This window comes from Anas acuta, chromosome 1 (genome assembly GCF_963932015.1).
Source record: "Anas acuta chromosome 1, bAnaAcu1.1, whole genome shotgun sequence".
NCBI lineage: Eukaryota > Metazoa > Chordata > Aves > Anseriformes > Anatidae > Anas > Anas acuta.
The window spans coordinates 79021954-79041729 of NC_088979.1; the positions used below are offsets into that span (position 1 = coordinate 79021954).

General features: G+C 39.5%; 1 protein-coding gene across 5 annotated transcripts in view; it reads left to right on the top strand.

Moving 5' to 3' along the window:
• The window catches only part of REPS2 (RALBP1 associated Eps domain containing 2), a 117210-nt gene that overhangs the window by 48487 nt on the left and 48947 nt on the right, over positions 1-19776 (top strand). For 4 of the 5 annotated variants that reach the window (XR_011097073.1, XR_011097072.1, XM_068683729.1 and 1 more), the window contains exons 10-13: positions 2449-2518; positions 4636-4701; positions 9183-9225; positions 11753-11889. Coding sequence is in view for 3 of the 5 variants with exons in the window: in XM_068683729.1 (XP_068539830.1) it covers positions 2449-2518; positions 4636-4701; positions 9183-9225; positions 11753-11889 (316 nt within the window). In the remaining 2 variants the exon portion in view is untranslated. The remainder of the gene's footprint in view (positions 1-2448; positions 2519-4635; positions 4702-9182; positions 9226-11752; positions 11890-19776) is intronic. The other variant, XM_068683744.1, reaches the window with a different exon arrangement.

Genomic DNA, 19776 nt, shown 5'->3' on the forward strand with positions numbered 1-19776 from the left:
AGCTGGGTGTTCTGCTACTCCATTTCTGTTCTGCAAAATCAATTTTTTTATGGGTAGCTTGAAAATAAAGAAGAAACTGTAACGTGATTGCCTGTTGGCTGAGAATAGATAGTGTTACCTGAGTAAATCATGATTATTTGCCTGTCTCTGCTCTGTTTCTTTACTGTCTGGGACCTAGAGGTGTTGAGCAAAGCTCTCAGTTTGTTGCAGGGCCTTGCTATTTTGGTCCTTTGTTATCCAAAATTAGTGGAGCACAAAATCTCATCTGAAACCTGAGTTGAGAATGATTTTGATTTAATTTCTGTTGCTGTTGTTCAGCTGGTGTTTCTATAATCAGAATAAATGCCCTGAAAGAGTTTCACTTGGAAGGTCAGCGATTCACCTCCCATTCATCTCACTCTGTGGGAAGCGCAGTAATTCACTGTTGCAATTTAATTTGTAGCTTGGCTATTTGAGGAAATGCAGTTTAGATACCTGATCACTCCATTAGAAATACTGTATTATCGATGCAATCGGTTATGCATTATCTCTGTGCCTTTGTGTCTTTCCATGTCTCATCAATTCAGACTGTTTAATTTAATTTCAGAGGACCATTTTTACTGTGACTGCTGAACTACAGTACTACAGTACAGTGGAGACAATTCCTGAATGTCTATAAAGAAATTAATGGCAGGAGACGAGTCACCAAATAGTAGGCTTTGTTAAACTTAAAAAGCACACAAATTCTGGTAATGGTATGCTCAAGAATGACAAGAGTGACTGCTTTTTGTTAACTAGAGTTTTGTCTTTTCGTTTTTTTTCTCAAGTTTTTGTCTCCCACTCTGATTCTGGTCTCTTTTTTTTTTTGGCTCCTTTCCACAAGCCTTCTCACTGCCAAACGCTTAAAGATAAGACACACGATTCCTCACTATATGCATAGAATGACTGTCTGGGGTTGCTCTAAACTCTCTCAGTAATGTCATACTCACAGTTCATTTAAATTTGTGAGTCATTCCATCGATTCAGGCATGCAGTGAATTAGGTCTTTAGTCTTGACACTCTTTTCTTAACAACTGATGAAACCAAGACAGAAAATAGCGTCACGTCTCATCCACTCCCATGCTATAGCAGCACCAAGAGTTGCTATTTATTGTGCGCTTGAAACATAAATCCTTAACGTCAAAAGATGAGTGTGAATCATAATAGGATCCGGCAATTCTGAGACATGCAAATCTGGATTGCTTCTGTGCCTCTTCCTCCCAAAATTTTTTCTTTTTTTTGTTTGATCAGCTTGAAGTAGTCTGTAAAGGGCCACCTGGTCCAGAATCCTTGGTTCTTTCAGATGTGGCAAGCTCTGTAGCTAAGCCAATTGGTGACCTTTTTGTTTTCCTTCCTTGTAGCCTTGATTGTAATATGTAGTGTCATGGCTAACTAGGGATGTTAAGTGTTTTGCTCAAACATTTTCATGATCCAAAAGCTATGGTTTGGATATGTTCCTTCCTCAAAAGCATTAGGGAATCCCACGGGCAACTTTATAAAACAAATTTCATTGTCCTTTACTCTGGACTTGGCCCTGACCTGAGGTTTTTTGAAAATGTCTGCAAGTTCTATGTTTCTGAATTCTTTTTTTCCAGTGGGTCTTAAAAACAAAACAAAACAAAAAAAAACAACTAACAGCATTGCTTAACATTTAGAGAAACTTGAGGTTTCTGCTGTTTGATTTATTGTTGTTTTGGCCACAGAATTGTTCTTATAGATAATGGTAGTAGAATTTGTTCTTCTTTCTGTCTTGGTACGCTATGCAGCAGAGGTTACAAGAACCACAAATGCTTATAGTGTAAGTTGCTGCTGTAATAAAGAACAGTTAGGAATAAGGCTGGTGTGAAGTTCCCCATTTTCCCATCAGAGACCTGAATGGGACTAGTAATGAATGCTGACATGCTGATGAAATTTTTTTCCCCATTTCTGTGAATGCATGCAGAAAGAAGAGAGTAGTCCAAGTCAGCTACCTCAGCCTGCAGACTTTAGATGCAGAACTACTGACAGTGCAGTACAGCTTGAGGTTTCGCTTAACAGAGTTTTCTCATGGACACTAACTTGCGTGAAGAGGCTGGAAAGGTTTCTTCAACCCTAGTACAGGTGTTAGACCCAGAGAAAAAAAGAAAACACTGAATGTCGTTGCTCTGTTTTGGGAAGTCTCTCTTTGCATGTAGTCCTTAGTTCTTTGTGATTCATTGTTGAATTACTTCTTTAACTAATTTCAGGAGTGAAACTGGTGTACCTTTAAAAGCAGAGAGGTATAGCTGTCTTTTTAAAGCTCTTCTGTGCTTCTTTATCATATAAAGCAAGTCTTGGTACAAGAGAGAATATCATCTTTATTTGTGTTGGTCTGTGTTCTTAGCTATTGGACTATGGAAATGCATGGGTCTGCTATGTCAATCACTGTAATAACCAATCTTCTGTCTTTAGAAGACAGCAGCTGAAGAGGTGCCTGATAACTCTGCCCTGTTACAAGATACAAAGAAAGATGACAAACAAGGTATTCAAATAAAATGTTTTTTTTTCCTTTTTTTTTTCTTTTTAGCTTAAATTTTGGGTGATAATTAGTAATTCAATATTTCAGCTGATAGAAGAAATGGTATGTTTAATTTCTAAGCTAGCTGTATATTGCTGTAGGTTTAAACAGACAACTATTGACAGCAGCTCAGCTGAAGAAAAATATATGGATGGGTTTGCTTCAAAATCAGTTTTATCACATGTGGATGATATGAAGTACACCTTCTAAAATAGGCTTAGTCCAAAAGCAAATAATATTTTTATTTTATATTTCAACAGAGTTTTAATTGTCATTATCAGGAGTTTTGTAAGAATAAAAGCTAGATTGTGCCAAATTTTGGATTTCCCCTTTTTCATCAAATAACAACATTTCAGAATTAGTTTTTATTCCATTAAAAAAAAAAAAAGGAACCACCACCAACCCTGTATTTTCTTGCAAAACAAAGATTTTAGACAAACAGGACTGAAAATACTTGATTCATTTATTCCACTTGAATAATGGGAACAGCAAGCCACGTGAAATTGAAGTGATCTTTTCGTTTTTGCACTCAGCAGCTACTAGGGCTTCCAGAATTAGCACTGGATCATAGCATGGTCATTGCCTTTTATATTCTCTTTTCATTGACCTTTCAGGTTCTCACTTGTTGTCCCTCTCCCTGAGCCGTGGGACTAAAACAGTTGTGGATATTTTCTTGTCTGATTCTCAGAACTGAATTATACATTCATAAGATGATAATAATAATTAAAAAAGGGGGTTAGGGTAGATCTTGACCTTCCATTTGTCCCCACGATAAGGAGCTGTGAGACCAGGTAGTCCACATTCCTTCCAGTTACAGGTGTGACCAGGTTTGGCAGATTCCCAGTATCTCTGGGTCAAAGAAAGGTTGTCAGAGTTTGTAAGACGTTTGGGTAAGTCAGCATATTCCACAAAAATTGTGTTTTGTTGATAAGGTGTGTTTTGTTGTAAATCATGAAGCATGAGAGCAGGACTTGAACCATGAAGGTTATTGCTTTCAAATGCTGAGGGAAGATTCACTTTTTACCTGAGGAATTTGTTTTCTTCCCTGTTTAGGCGAAGAACTTGTGCTTTGTTCTGGATAGGTGACACGTTAAATCAGATGGGAAGCTGCTTTGGTGCATGCAGTCCTTCACGGCTGAGGATCTGCTGTATTTGTGACAGAGATTCCTGCCTTTTCAGCCAAAGAACAAATGCTCTCATTCTACTACTTATTGCTGTTCTGGCAAATGAAGAGCAGATTGCTGTCCTGGCTGGGAAGAAGTTCCCAGACATCAAGAATCTGTAGTTCAGGACTGTAGAAGCAAATTTCCCTGCATTTTCAAAACGATACAAGTAAATTAGCTCGACTCTGTGAACTAATACTGTTAAGTGGGGGAGATACTGCAAACAGAACAGGATCCAAGAACCAGACTTTTCCCACGTATGTTTTATTTGATGAAGGCAGATGGAGATGAGAGATTTCATTCCGAGTGGTCATTTATAATACAGTGTATATTACACTGCATTAAAATATGCTACAAGGACGTCTTAAGAAAGTAATTAATAAAGCATGCGTAGACATGGATGGAAGGGGAGTAAGTGCGAAGCATTGTGATCTCCTAAATTTTAGCCTTGGCTCTATCAGTGCCATTTGACATCCCCTGGAGCAAGGTGGCGAGGCTTCAACTACCAAAAGCTGTTGTCTCTGTTGTGCCCTGGGTTTCGAGGTTTGTAGGTTCAGAGAGATGCATTCCAGCTCTGCCAGGTGATGCTGGCTGCCGTCTGTGCAGGACTGCTGCATTGCTGAAACACAGGTCTCTCCTTTTGTGCATTCAAACCCCAAGTTCTCAAAATTAGGGATTATTTGGCTATTTGGGCATAGGCCTTTCTGTTCTTGACTTTTGTGCTACTAAGAGTAGTTGCTGCTTTTGGGTGTTTGGTGTTTTGAAGGTATTTTGCTACCATTGGTATCTTTTCATGTACGTTTGGCTTGATTAGACATTCCAACTGATACTGTTTTAGATGTTGCTTTCTCAGAGCTATGTCTACAGATACTACCTGCACATATTTAAAGAAATTTTCGTTTTGTTTGTTTTAATAAGCTCTTAAAGTAAGCACCGCTGTCAAGACAATACCAAAGGATTTTCAGCACTTGACTGTGAAAACAGGTAAGAAGAAAACCATTCACTTGTTACTGCCATTAGAATTTCAATCAAATGTTTCTGTATCACAGTGAACCTAAATTAATGTATTTTGATATAATTTTTTGAGATCCTTTTTCTCTTGTAATATTATACTACTGAAATTAGCTTTTACCTCATAATGACTACAATTTGCACAAGTAATCTTAGTACTTCAGGATGCCAAAAGGTTCTCTTGCTTTCTTTCTCTTGTTCTTACTGTATGAGTGTTCTTCACATGTGGGAAATATTTATGACGTAGCATTTTGAAAGGACTGTGGTTTTTGCTTTTCTATACTACAAATGAAATGCAATAGCATATTCTTGATAAAAAGGTCTTCTCCAGTATTAAACAAGAATGTAATGTTTTGGTGACTGTTCTGAAGTGGCTTGTTACTTTTGAAAAGAAATGAGCTTTTGTGTTTTCCTATAGGAGTTTTGGAAACAGATCTTGTGGCACATAAAGCATTGACACATCCTTTTGATTCAAGGGTGTTTCTCTTGTGAAACCATCAATGTTTTTTCTTTCTTCAACTCCAACATACCATCCGTGTTCTTGTCATACTGGAAAAATGTATTTCTGGAATGTCGTATGTGAAAATTACTTAGCTGTTCCAGAAACTCTCCATGCATTCAGTTCAGTTCATCAGGTCTCCTTGTTCCTCCTCTCTGTTAACCTCTTCCCTAAAGTGGTAAGAGCGTTGGCAAGGTCCCAGGGAAGCTAAACTTTGGACCTGCTTTCCTTTCCTTTTGCATAAATGTTTTTACTCGTGAAGATATCCTTGATTAAGAAAACTGACCCCAAATGTCTGTCACAGCAGTTTTGCCTTATAGCTCGATTTATTCATGGCTGCTCAACAGCTGCATGCCTCATTTCCCAACCTTTTTTTTTTTTTTTTTCCTGGCTTCTTCCCAAACACTTGGCAGCTACCAGATGTCCTATCTTCAGCTCCTATTCTTGAACAATTGCTGCTTCTCCTACAGCCAGCAAGCCACACACAGAGCACCCCCTCTAAAGGGGAAAGGGGGGCCAGTGACACTTTCAGTTCTGTTCTCCCGCATCTCTGCCCACCACCTTTTGCCCAGGAGCACCCCAAGCAGTTTTATTTTCACTTCAGCATTTCCATCTTTGGTATGCTTAGGGAAAAAAAAAAAAAATTGTCACCTGCACATCACCTTTGCCACTATTGTTTTTTTTTGCCCTGTGTCCTTTATTTCCTTGTAAGGGAGCTGTTCTGGGTGCCAACTGTATTCTTTCATCAATGCTGCTGTGTTTGCATACCAAGGGAAGCAGTGGCAGATTTCCACCCCATTGCCCTGACTCCTGTTGCTTTGGGAGTTTCACCTGTGTGGTCCTGCACATGAAGGATCTGATCAAGCACATTCTGAGGTTGCACAGTAAGACTGATGTTAGAAGTCAAAATATTTATCTATCCAGTGTGCTAGATAAAGCACAACTGAGTGCTTATTTCAGAATCAGTCATCATTCTGAAATGTCATCATAATTATTACACTTCAGGATGCAGATTCAGTTGGGATGAAGCAAGAGAAAATTTACATCCTTCGTTTAGGCTATTTATGTAAATTCAGGAAAGATGATACTGCTGCGGTTCATTAAGGAAAAGTTTTCTTTGCCATCAGACTAGAAATTTGAAGTCAGTAAAACCTTCACATGCTCAACATCTCTGCAAATCTATTTTATTTAGGCTCCTAAGTGTAAGATCATTGTTGGCCTTAGACTTTTAAGGAATTAAGAGCCAAATTTGTGAACATTTAAATTTTGTATTTCTGCACAGGCCACTAATAAGAGATAAAAAGTAAGTCACTACGTGTGATTTAAACTGGGGAATTCTTTTTTTTTTTCTTTTCTTTTCCTTATCAGTGTAGCATACTTGCACCTTTTAAAGCACAATTTTCCACTCAAGTTTCCATCCTGTAAAGCAGGGAGGCACCAGATATGTATAGTCCACTAGGCTCCAGCCAGAAGTCACGGAGTCAGCATCCTTGGGAATGTTACAGTGAACATGTACTGGGAGAGGGGCTGGGAGCAGTTAAACGCCTAAACTGGCAACCTTCACACTCTCCTCTGGTGTGTGAGAATAAATAAGTTCATCATCATATATGATTTTAATTGGTCCAGATGGGGCTGTTCAATTCATCAGACTTTGCCAGGAATAATACAAACTTCTAAATACTAACTGTACTCAATTTACTCAACAGCTTTATTTTTTATTAGTCTCATGTAATGTAAGCGTCTCTATTCATAGCCATAGAAATAGGGAAAACTTGTGAACTGGCTAAATATTTTTGTATCATCTTGAATGCTTATGTTGTGCGTATGCGTAAACCTGCAGCTCACACATGAGCCGTGCACGGAGTGCACCAAAATGTCTGCAGGCTGTACAGAAATGCTGCCACAATTCTTGTGTGCATGCCCTAATAACGAACTACCTGTTTTATAATAGCATTATATTTCATTTTATGAAAGGTTCACACTAAGGCTAGGTCTGGGTATTGTGTAACTGTAGCCTCAAATTTCCTGATTTTCAAAAGCTTATAAGAAAATCCTTGGCAGTAATATTATATTGCCATAATTTTTTATTAGTAGTCATATCAGGTCTCTCTCTTCCTTTCGTGTTTTCCTGTTTACCTCAACAAGATGTCCTCAGAGAGTTCTCATTCAGTTCAAAGAGTTCAATTTTACCTGTAGCTTTTTAGAAGAAAGGTTTTCTAAAAGAAGTATGAACAGAATTACTCTCTCCCTAAAAGAAGAAAAACTTGATGGTTCTTAAGCATGGCTTAGCTTGGAGAGAATTTATACTTCCTGTTTCTGAATGACATTTATTTAATAATTGTGCATGTAATTTAATAATCAGCAATTCAACATCGGAAAAATTGGGTCATATGGCTTGGCTGTAGGGAAGCAGTTTCTAAAGTTGTGCTCTCTGGGAGTCTGACGCAGAGAGGGGGATTATCACCACTGCATATTTTAAAAGTATTTCCCTGTCTCTTCTTTAGTAAGAGTTTGTTGCACAGAAGGCTGGAATGACTGTGGGCCAGTTTGCTGGTGACAATAATCTACTAGAACTTGATTTATGAATGTGTTGGTTTTTTTTTTTTTTTTTTTGTATCAGTGTGGCACTGCATGACCCTGAAAGCGTATTTCCTTTATGAAGAAATAGTGTGTGGCTCTGCACGTGTCATATGCTATTTCTTGCATTCTGAATGCCTCAAGCCTCTTGTGTAGGGTCTGTGCAGTGACGCAGTGCCAGCCATTGAAAGGTCAGTGTTTGCCAGCTGCTACCACAGGTAGCTCCTGCTCTGTTTGGGGGAGTCTGCTGTATTCTCAGGGAGTGCTGTACAGCAACTTTGTGCATTGGGATCACTTACGCTGCTGCAGTACCTCGAGGGTATCTCAGTGGGCTGAATTTGGAAGCAATCACAGAGATATATTTTGTCAATATTATTTGACGTCAGCAAGGAGAGTAACAGTTCTCTGGGGACAGCGACAGGACCCGAGGGAACGGCATGGAGCTGGGACAGGGGAGGGTCAGGCTGGGGGTTAGGGAAAGGGTCTGCACCCAGAGGGTGGTCGGGCATTGGGACAGGCTGCCCAGGGACGTGGACACAGCACTGAGCCTGCTGGAGTTCAAGAGGCATTTGGACACTGCTGTCAGACACAGGGTCTGATTTTTTTGGTGGTCCTTTGGGGACCCAGAAGTTGGACTCGATGATCCTTGTGGGTCCCCTCCAACTCAGGGTGGTCTGTGGTTCTGTGAACAGTGTAAACCAAGGAACAGCTTCGAGGAATAACCCACAGAAGATGATTCAGTGCTGTTGTTTTTCTATCACGTAAAACCTGGTGGGGGTGGCAGGATATTCAGGATTAACCCAAGTAAAATAGATATTTACATTGATAATTTTTTTTTTTTTTATCAACACTTAGCCTGTAAAACTTTCTACCTTAAAATACCATTCCTCCCCAATGTCAAAGTAACCTCAACCTGATGTGTTAAAAATTTTTATGGGTGGCACAAACATGGACTTTTACGTCCTCCCTAAATTCTTCAACTAATTAGTATAAACCTTTGTGCTTCAGGATGCAGGACAACAAATAGATGTCTGGACCAGGAGAAAGGTGTTTTCTATGGACAGCTCATGCTATTTCTGTGTTGCTTGCCAGCACTTCTTTGTCACGACAGCATCAGACTTATTGCTCTCCCTGCTTTGTGTTAACCAAAGTAGAAGGTGAGGTTTTGACTGTGTTTGAGCTTTTGAATTCTTAGGGCATTTACACACTACAGAAAGAAAGGGGAAGGAGAAGTGAAAACAAATCCTCATTGCTCATGTGGGATGAGCAAGCTCTCACATCCAGATTTGCCACACTCCCAGTTTTAATAAACACCGATCCCACTGCTCTTATTTGGCATGATTTGTTTTAGCAGGTGATATTTTCTTTTCTCTTTCAGCTCCTCAGGAACCTAATGCACTTAAAGCCAGACCCAGATCCAGGTACCACTTTCATTTCAGTTTCGGGATAAGACGTACGTTCCTCTGATGTTAGATGCGATAACCAATATTATGATGTTTTACTGGTGCCGTGCTTGAAGTACTGCTCAGACCTGAGAGATTTACCAGGAGATTTACCAGGAGGGATCTGGTAAAGCTCTGGACGCCCCAGGAGCACTGCCTAGCACCCTGTGGTCTTGGGTCACAAGGCACTGGCATTTTTGCCCACCTGCCCATCCCAACTGCCTCCTCGGGGTGGTGTTGCTGTGGAAATCGGGGCAGTGGCTGCATATGGAGGGAGATGCCTCACGCTCCCGCTGCTGCAGCAGCAGCTCAGCTCTCAGGTGTGGGTGAGTGCATCCTTTTGTTGGGGTGTGTGTGCGTGACTGGGGCTGGTTGGTTGTGGTGGAGGAGGCTTATGGACTCACATTGCTGTGTGAGGGAAATGGCACCTGCTGAATTTGGGTATTTTAAAGAAGAGGGAGACCTGTGCAAAGAAATACTGTGTATAAAAGTATTATATTATGTATAAAGTATATATTATTTATTGTTTTTGTCTCTTCTGTTGTACAGCCCTATCATTCATTCACCTTAAAGCTTTTTTTTTTTTTTTTGAGCTGGTCAGGGGAGCTTAATTTCTTTTTCTTAGGCTATAAGAGTATAGCAAGAGCTCTCTCCTAAGCTTGTCAAGGGCTGCTAATAAGAGAGGATGAGCAATCCACATAATGAATGAAGGTGCTTAGGACCCACATCCAGAAAGGCTGAAGTGCCTTCTGTCATTTTTCTGCTCCTAGCCAAAGCTTTTTTTGTTGTCACGCTGTTTTAAATTCTCTTGATGATTACTGAATCGTGAAGTGCAAATATGCAAAATATACATAAAAATATTTTATGTAAGACACACACAAAGGCATTTAAACAAAAAAATGCATAAAATAGCAAGCTTTGTTTAAACATTTGAAAAAGTCACTTGAATGTGACTACTGTGTCACACATGACTGTCTCACATGTGACTGTATCTCACCGTGTCAATGCAGAAGTTGGGGCTAAAGTTCCTTAGGCACATCCTTGCACCCAGACCTTCAGCCTGGCACAGCCTGGAGGGCTCTACAGCCTCAGGGCTGTCTGTCTTCATGCGTGCCTCACCACCAGAGGCTACGATTCGAGTCTCTTAGAGCTCCCAGCTCAGGAGGCTGGCTCTCTAGTGTGAGCTGTGCAGACTCTTAGCTGCTGACTCTTAGGTGCCCAGGTCTGCCTGTTGTAAGCAGCGATTCACTGTCATAGGGCGATGTGTTGGCACTGCTGCAGCAGGCATATTTTTACCTAGTAGCTGCTGTCTTATTCTTTCTTTAAAAAAAAAATCTCAAACTGTTTGGTTGTACAATTGTAAGGCAAGTAAAGTATATACCATATATTATGGAAAATAAAAGTATAAGAAAGTAAAAAACAGGCAAACAAAACCAACAAAAAACATTCCCATTTATTTCAGAGGGGTTGGATTAGGTCTTAAATGATATGGCCATGGAATTCAAAGCTCTACCAAGACCGAAAAATTCAGCATCAGCAGAGGTTTTTGTGTCACATGTAAATTTTGAAGCAATTGCAGCTTTCACTCCTGTATTTATTAAAGTTTACATCAGAAATACAGGATCAGCATTGCCAAACGTCTGTCCCGCTAAATAGCTGTGTTCTAACAACAGCCTGCTTGGCAAGAAAAGATCCGTTTCCCATTAGTGGGAGTTATTTCTGTTCTCCTCGAATGTGTTTTTGGTCTTGCCTGTCATGCATAATGTATTACAGTAAGTATAACATCTCACGTTGTCAATGCTCATTTTGAACAAAGCTCTCGGTCGTGCAGAAAAAAATGGTAACTGCATCCACTGAAAAATATTGGACACTATTCAGCAAAATCAGAGTTCTTAGCAAATGCACTGTGCTGGGATTAGCATGATATGGACTTACCTGGAGCGGCCTAGAAAGGTGTACTGAGATACGTACTTGAACAGTATGGGTTGCTTTGGATTCACTCATTTTTCTGGATTTTTTGGAATTTGGTGACAGTTTGCTCTGAAAAAATTTACTCTGGTAGTTAGAATATCACAGTTTGCAAAATATGTACTTGCAAGAGGCAAGTTGAAGCTATACCTCTGTAAACACTACTCTCACAGTTGTGAAAGGCAAGCAACAGAAGCTGTAAAGAAAATTATTTTTTACCTGCATTTATTCAAAATAGTTGCTGCAATTATCATAGTGGCAGTTAAAGATACACGAAAAGAGCCTGAAACTGTGGTATAAAAAAGCCTTAAAAAATATTAGCCGTCAGTGTGACCCATCCATTTCCCAAGATGCATGGTTCCCTCTGTTGCCAAATAAATCTGCCTTGTTATAAGGGGAACTTAAGTCAGTAGGGCGAGGGATTTCCACCATGAACTTGAGTTCTGGTCAGTGTGTTTTTAGATACTGTTCACTGTAGTTGTTTAAGATGAATTTCTGAAATAAAATATTTTCTGCTTTTACATCTTTTCCTCCTTAGGTCTTATTCTAGCACATCAATAGAAGATGCCATGAAAAAGGGAGAAGAGCCCCCCACTCCACCTCCAAGGCCACAGAAATCACATTCCAGAGCTTCCTCTTTGGACCTGAACAAAATATTTCAACAAAACACACAAGGTAAAGTTTGCTTTCTTTCCTTCTTTTGAGACCATTTAGGTTAGTTGAGTATTTGGCAAATTGATCTGTTTGCACGAATGCTTGACAATATGTGCATATGTTTGTCTGTGCTATAGACAGTAATATACTGTGGAACAGAAGAAGTTGCACTTTACTGCATTACATCACCAGTGAGGGGAAAAATCACTCTGTTGCCATAATTAAGGTGATTATAATGTTTTCTGGCACGATAACAGGAAGCCTAACATATGGTAGTCTGTCATCACTGACTGTTTATAACTAGTCTTGCTGTTTAAACAGTTCTCATCAGTAACTACAATACATTTGATTTTTATTACTATTTATTTTTTTGTAGTTCAGAAGCAGGAAGAAAACCCTGAATGTTTAAACTGGGAGAAAGTGTAATTTGTCGTGCGCAAACATTTTCGATGTTAAAGTCTTCCATATGCATGGGGGCAATCAGAAACCATTCTTTGACTAAAAAGAAAGGGAAATTTCTTTTGACATGGGTACACGTTGAGGGGAGAGAAAGACATAGAATACTGGCTGGAGGGAAATGAAGGTAAACCATTCTCCAGTGCTTTAGTGTTGGAGCCTTGCTTTTGTGTTGCACAGCGAGCGGTGGAAAGAGGAGCTGTTTGTTCAGGAGAGCAGGCACCCAGCGTTGCTGTGCTCTGCCAGTGTCCTTGAACCAGGCCAGAGGTTTATGCAGCACACACCAATCATCTGATTCAAGGACTAGGTTAAACATGGTCATGTTTATGCTTCAGAAGAACGCCAAGGTCTGACTGTGTCAAGGAATGTTTTAACTGGGTTCTCTTATGTGGTTGTTGGAGTTGAAAGGAAAGAGTTTCACCTCTTGCTATATAAGACATTCTTTTGTGCAAACACCAGGCAGAATTCAAGAGTCCCGTTATATGTGCTGAACCCTGAAACTCACTAGGAATAAACAAATTTTGTTTTTTCCTTACACAGAGAAGCAATTCTCAATCTTTGACTGTGGTTCCTGTGCAGGGATCTATTGCCCCCAATTTTGATTTTGTTAACATCAAAAAGAAAACAAATGGAGCCAAGTACACATTTCCTAAGGCAGCAAATATTCTCAGAATCCAGATAAAAAGCATAGCTGGAAAGAAGTAAACTTGGATTTAAGTTTCTCTTGGAACACGAATGAAAGGAGAATGTAAATTTTCTAAGAAATCAATCTGTGAATGAAAAGTAACATCTTGCTTTGAAATGGATCTTCTTGAAAGTCACCATTACCTTTGATGTAAAGTGAATTCTTCTGGGCAACTTAACAAACTGAAAGTGTTATAAAATATGAGTGACAGAGAAAGGATAATTTATCGATACATTTTGTAGGACTTCATCACTGGAAATGGGACAAGTAATAGGGGATCAGCAATTGCTCATTTGGGAACCAGGAAAAAAGAAAAGAAAGTACTTTCGATACCCTAAAACTATTCATCATACTCAGTTCAAAATTATAGATATTTATAGCTGGAATGAGAATTGGCTCTAGGTTGACAAAACCTGAAATATTGTGTGCTACCAAATTGCAGAAATGTGAAAAGTCTTCCAGAAGTTCAGCTTCCTTCTTTGCCTGCAGGGTCTTGGCCTACAATTTTCTGCGCTCTTGAATGTGCCTTGGTGGCAATACTAAATGTTTGGGGTGGCCTTGTTTCAGTCTCTTCTAATGGAGCTCTTCTATTTTGTATCAAAAATGTGAATACTCATTGTGGAAGAATAAGGAGTAATTTGTTGCCTTAGAGGATTTAAGGAAGAATTTCTTAAACAATTTGTAGCCTTCCACTAATAAGGGTTCCAGTAAAAGTCTGCATCATCAGAAAGAGGAGGAATTAATCAAGCCATCCCAGCACCCCCAGGTACTGTGGTGCATTTACCTTGCCTTATTTTGTTTCGTTAAAAATGTCTGCATTGGAAATGCTATTTTAAGGTCTTTATTCTACGAAGAAATGTGAGCATGCTCTTTTCCATCATTAAGTCCCGAACGTTTGTTATTCTGTAACATCCTATTGATAATAAGACTTTATACAGTTGCTTTATTTTCTTCTACTTATCTTATTTTCACCACCTCCCTTTTTTTCATTCTTTCTCTGTTAGACTTGGTTTTCATGAGAAGTTCCACTCTTATTTTGTGTATTCAGATACCTTTGTCATCTAAAGACAGTTCTTCCTCATGGGGTGGTCATTGTTTAATAGCCAAATGCTCTAATGAGGTGCAATTTCTAAAAACAGAGTTTGCAAGGCAGCAGAGAAATTGAGAGCTGTCACCTTAAACCAAAGAGCCCTGGAAAAGCAAGTGAGTGTACACGCTCATGTCAAGTAAATTGCTGACACTTGTATAATAACGAGCTGTATTCTTATTTCTGCTGACAGTATAAAGGATGAATTTAGAATAGTTTCCATCTGCAATCAGAAGATACAATTATATAGATCATGTGGTGGCAATGTACTATTTAGGTTTCTTGGTGATTGGGATAATATATCCTGGCATAAATATCGAACCTGATGAGTGTCTATCAGCAAGCTAGTTAATTACCTTCTGTCCTAATGTACTCTTGACTGATTTTTTGGTTTATGTTTTCTATCTGCTTTCCTTCCTTCCTAGGTTTTAAAAAACAGTCTCATTGTTAAAGCTGAGCCACAGAAATTAGCAGCTGGAACGGCCATCCCTTCTAGCACCTCTAGCACCACTGTGTTGCCTAGTGTCAGTACAGACGGTACAATTGGCCATTTTAACAGCTTTCAGGGTACATCCTATGTGATTAGAATAACTCAGTTCTGGTACATTGGATTTTGTCCTATTAATTTTTGTTCAGAAATGATCACAATTGTGTGAGTTTGGTGAATAATCTGGCAGGAGTGTGCAGTAGTATTAAGTTCTGCTTTCAGTTCCTCATTGGTCATGTTGATCTATGGGTATGATGTCTTTAATTGTAAAGCCATCAGTGGTTTGGAGTGTTTTTGGGTGTATTTCATTTTTAAAGGGCAGAAGAAAAGTCTCTTCTCTTCAGGTAAATTCAGCCAATGACTGTGGCAGATCCCTCTTCTGTTTTGTTTGTGTTTTGCTTCATTTACTGCATGTGCTATATCATGCTTACCACCCATATTACGATAACCTAAGAAAGAACTAACTTTTCAAATTTCCCATAATTACTGAACTGCTCTAGACAGGCATTTGAGTAGTATACACAAGAGTATTGTTGTTCTATCTATCTGTGTGTGTGTGTGTGGATGTGGGTGTGCAAAAAAGAAAAAGTGTACGTGTGTGTATATATATATGTATAAATATATATATATATAAAAAAAAAACACCTTCTAGTTGTGTTCATCAAGGCCACAATTCAAGATGACGTTGTAATTTTGGAAGACAGTGTATGTGTGGCAAGCTATAGGAGTGTATTTTATCATTTACTGTGCTGTTTTTTCTCAGTTGTGACCTAAAGAATAATTCCTCAGGTGATCTGGCATAGTTGAGAAAACATGTATGGTAGAATGACCTTATTTTACATTAAAGAAACCTCAGGAAGTTCAACATTAGGGTTATTAATTACTGGCATCAGTGAAGCATCATGCCTATTGCCAATTGCTTTTTTTCCCCCAAACTGTCCTGGGATACCCCTGGTTTTTGCTTAGCTTTGAAGGGTGATGCATGTTTTCTCAAGCATTGCACAAACAAGTTGCCTCAGTGAAAGTTTCATTGTCTTGAGGCAGAGGATTTCTAAAACCCCACTAGTCCCTGAAGAGTTTTTCCCACAGTATCCATGAACGAGGCTGTTACTGAATTTAACTAGGGCAAAATCACTGCATACCAGCCTATCGTGTGAGTGCATGATAATTTCTGTTAAGACTCATTAAAAGAGGGAAGTTTTCTGTTTTTTTTTATCATGTAGTCTCTGTGTTAGCATCTGACAAAAATTCAGCACAGCTAGATTCTCGGTGTATTTCTTCTTGTTGAATGTATAATCTCTGGCGTTTGTCCTATGTACACATGAAGAAAATATTTGGCTGGGTTTTATGCATTCCTGTAAAGACAACAGCAGGTTTTAAGTACAAAAAAAAATGTCAGTTTAAATACGTGCGTGACCTGGTTTACATCTTCATTTCTCCTCTAGCCTGCTGTCTAGCCAGATACAAGCCGAGAGCTCCTAGCGTGAGCACTGAGAGCCTGTGGCCGGAAAAGCTTTTCTGCACTGTTCACAGAGGTGTTTGCAGAATTAGCTCCTCTGGGGGCTCCTTGGGCCCCCCGCTGCCTGTCCCACTGATGAGGTGAGGGATCAGGCACTGGTGGAGCCAGCATTGCTGCAGCACGGTGCCTGCGGGGTCTGCCACACAGCCACACTTCGCCCTCTCCAGCAGCAGAAAGCCAGGGTCTGCCTCAGGGTAAGAGGGGCTGGGGCAAGTCCCAGCTTTACGATTAAAACCAAAAAATGTACCCACTGTCTTCAGGCATTTTGCTCAATTAAATTTTCTGCCCATGACAACTACTAAAGAATTTAATTCTGGGTGGTGACAGCAGTCTGGGGCTTGGTAGGTTGACACTGATGCCTCTGAAATAAAATTAAATATATCAAAGAGTAGGAGACGTTTTATTTCCCACTTAGTTCCATTCCTGAATTTCGTAACTTCTTTTAATTAACAGTTCTGTAGAACAAAAGGAACGTGTTTGGAAAAGAGGATTTGCTTTGATGAAACAACATAGCTGTCATAGGCAGCGTAGTTTCATGTTGATGTGGAAGCAGGCTGAACGTCTCTCTGTAATTCTTCAAAACAGCCCTGTAACTATTTACAAATGAATTCTAGGCTGAATTTTCTCAGTGCTCGTCTGCTTATGAACCTCATCTCCTGCGGAGGCTGCCCTGCAGTGAGGAACACGTGCAGCACAGGCACCATTTCATACGCGGGTGTGTAAGCAAACACTTGGTGTAACTTGGGTTTGATCCATGGGGGATGTGGGTTTCAGCCTGTAACATAGGGCTAATACATTTACTTCTTTCTCTCTTTCACCGTGTGAGGTGTTAAGTACCACATGTACTCAGTAAAGAGGGAAAACTCTAGTGTATGAAAAAAAAGTCCTTTTTTTGATACCTTTGAGGAGCAAGGGTCCTCTCTTTGATGCTTCCATTACTTCATTGAGCGCTTCTTATTTTGTTCAACCAGCACAACCTTTCCTTGAGTGTATGGCTTTAGGTGTGTGTTTGTTTGCCAAGTGTGGAGATTCCTGAAGAGCAGGAATCTGTTGAGATGTTTTTCAGATTTGCCCAACCACAGACAACTTTTGTTTATTTCTGTATGGTTTTAGTCCAGGTATCAAATAAAATAGTTCTGTAATTGTGTAGGAGAGAGGATGTGGAGAACTAAAATGCTGCTGCACTATTATACGCATTTTTATGGAAACTGATCCAAATACTTACCCAAATACTGTTTTCAGCTGTTTGCAACTACATCGTATTTGTAGCTCAGGGAGCAAATGCAGGTGACTCTATTTGGGGCACATAGAACTGGGTACTGAAACACCTGCCAAAGTTAACATAGGTACGGTTATTGCATTATCTTTTGTATTATTTATGCTGGTATTTTCTAGGAAATATCTGTATCTATTAAGGTTAGCTGTAAGTCTTAGGTACCAAAGACAAGCTTTTAAGGAATTATGGAGTCATGTTGTTTGTGTTACCATAAATAACAATTTCCCAATTAACTTTTTGGTTCAAAGTTGAAGTCACAAGGGGAATCCAGAATAATAATGCACTTTTTAATACTGAATTTAAATCACAGTGAATTTAATTAAGTAATTACCTGTCATGAGTCCTTCCTCTCATCATGCTTGTATTGCTCTCTATTTAGTAAAATCCAACTACTTTCTTGGGTAGTAAATAGGGCAGGATTTTATTCATGCTGCAGTACTGTGCTGTCTTTCATATTGCCGTCCTGTGTTTCTTAATCAGTCCAAAAGATTAAATTAGGAAGGTGACAATTCTGGATGACCTTTATTTTAGCAGAGCAATAATGCCTACGATCATCAGCATAATATTGCCTTTTGCTGAATATTGTTTGCACAGTGTGCAAGAGTTCTGATGTCAGCTTTATAGAGTTAAGAGTGCAGAGTCCAGTTAACATTTTCAATTGTAAGGGTTGTAACAATTAAAATGAAAAAAAATGCCTGTTACGCTTAAACCAAAGCACAGAAAAGCCAAAACTGAGCTGATACTCATAATACTTTTTCTCAGCCACTGACCCACTGCAAAGAAAATATGTGGAAATGCTTTCTTAACATAAATTTTGCCTTTTTTTTTTTTAAGCAGAGAATAGCTTTTTCATTCTGTCACTGAAGCTGCTGTTTCCTTGCAGTCCTGTTCCCTTTAAGAATATATGTGTTACTGAACTGAGCATATTGTGAATAAAATATGAAAGTTGTCCTCTGATTTGCATGGAAGAGTTTTATGCCTTTCAGCCTTTTAGATTTTTTTTTGTGAAGTATATATGTGTTTACAGCTATGTAGCTAATTTCTTTGTCCAGATGGACAAGGACATAATCAAGATTGAACGGGCTGAAGAAAATAGGACGTAAATGGATGAATGGTTAAACGTTATTCCTATCATTTATCGTTATTAAACGATAGGAATCTGATGGGGTAACTTATTTCAGCATCTCTAGGTATTTCAATTTCTACGTTTATCTCTAAGGGCTTAGTCCAGAGAGCACTTGTGTGCAAAATGGGGTAAATCTTGCCGGCCTTTCAAGTCTAACTGTTTCTTGACAATTTGTGTAAATTGAACTTCTTCTACATGACATTTTCCATTTTGCTACTTGTAGCACTTGCATTTCTAGGATTGAGGAATGGTTTGTGCTGTTTTCTTTCTGTTGCATATTATCAAAAATGTGAAATATTTTTATGGAACTCTAATCCCTAAAACTCTTTTCTAGTGAAAGTTGTTAAAGTTGAAAAGTTCTTGACTGCTCTACCAGCCCCAGTGACCTTGGCTGACCTATTTTCATGGTTCTGTTTGGCACGCTATATCCCATGGGAAAAAAAAAAAAAAAAAAAGTTGATCCACCCTAGAAGAGCTCAAGGTCTATTTGCAGGAAAGGATCTCTTGTTTCTCATGTGGAAAAGGGGGGCAAGTTGCCTCCCAAGTGAGGAAGACTGTGGATGCAAATACTGCCAAAAGTCTGGGGGATGGGGATGGTGGGAGGCAGCCCGTTGCTTTTCCTGGCTCCCACGTGCCAGGGTTGATCTCTGCTAGACATGGTCACAGGCAGCAAGTGCAGGTGATGCCTCTCTTGGAGCATCCAGAAGTCCCACTGGAAACCCTCGGGGTGAGAGAACTGTCAGCGTGGATCTGTCGGAGCTCGGTGGAGGGACTCTGCCTCCCTGTGGGTGGAGAATGAAGCTAAACGTGATGGGAGAGAGCAAAATCACGAATAGCTCTTTTTCACGGAGCAGGGGAGAGGGAGATGCAGTCTCCAGACAAAAACATACGGAAAAGAAAAGGGTAGAGAAAAGAGTAACCAGAAAATGAAATGGTTTAGGGAAGATGAGGGACTGGAAGTTAAAAATACAGAGGCTGTGGATATATGACAAAACAGAAGACGGGACGGATGTTGGAAAAAACAAACCTGCTTTACAGTGAAAACATGCTAAATTGCATAGATTGGGCATTAAAGAAACAAGGCATCACAAAAACAAATGCAAAAATAAAAAACCTTTAATGGTGTCTTTCTTGTTTGATGTGAAAGTGGCTCATGAAACCTGTAAGGACAACAGTGTCCTACATGAAGTCGCACGCCTGAGAGTTCATAGTACAGAAACAACAGTGCTTCATGGCTGGCTCTCTCTCTTTGTCATCACCTGGAAAGCACTT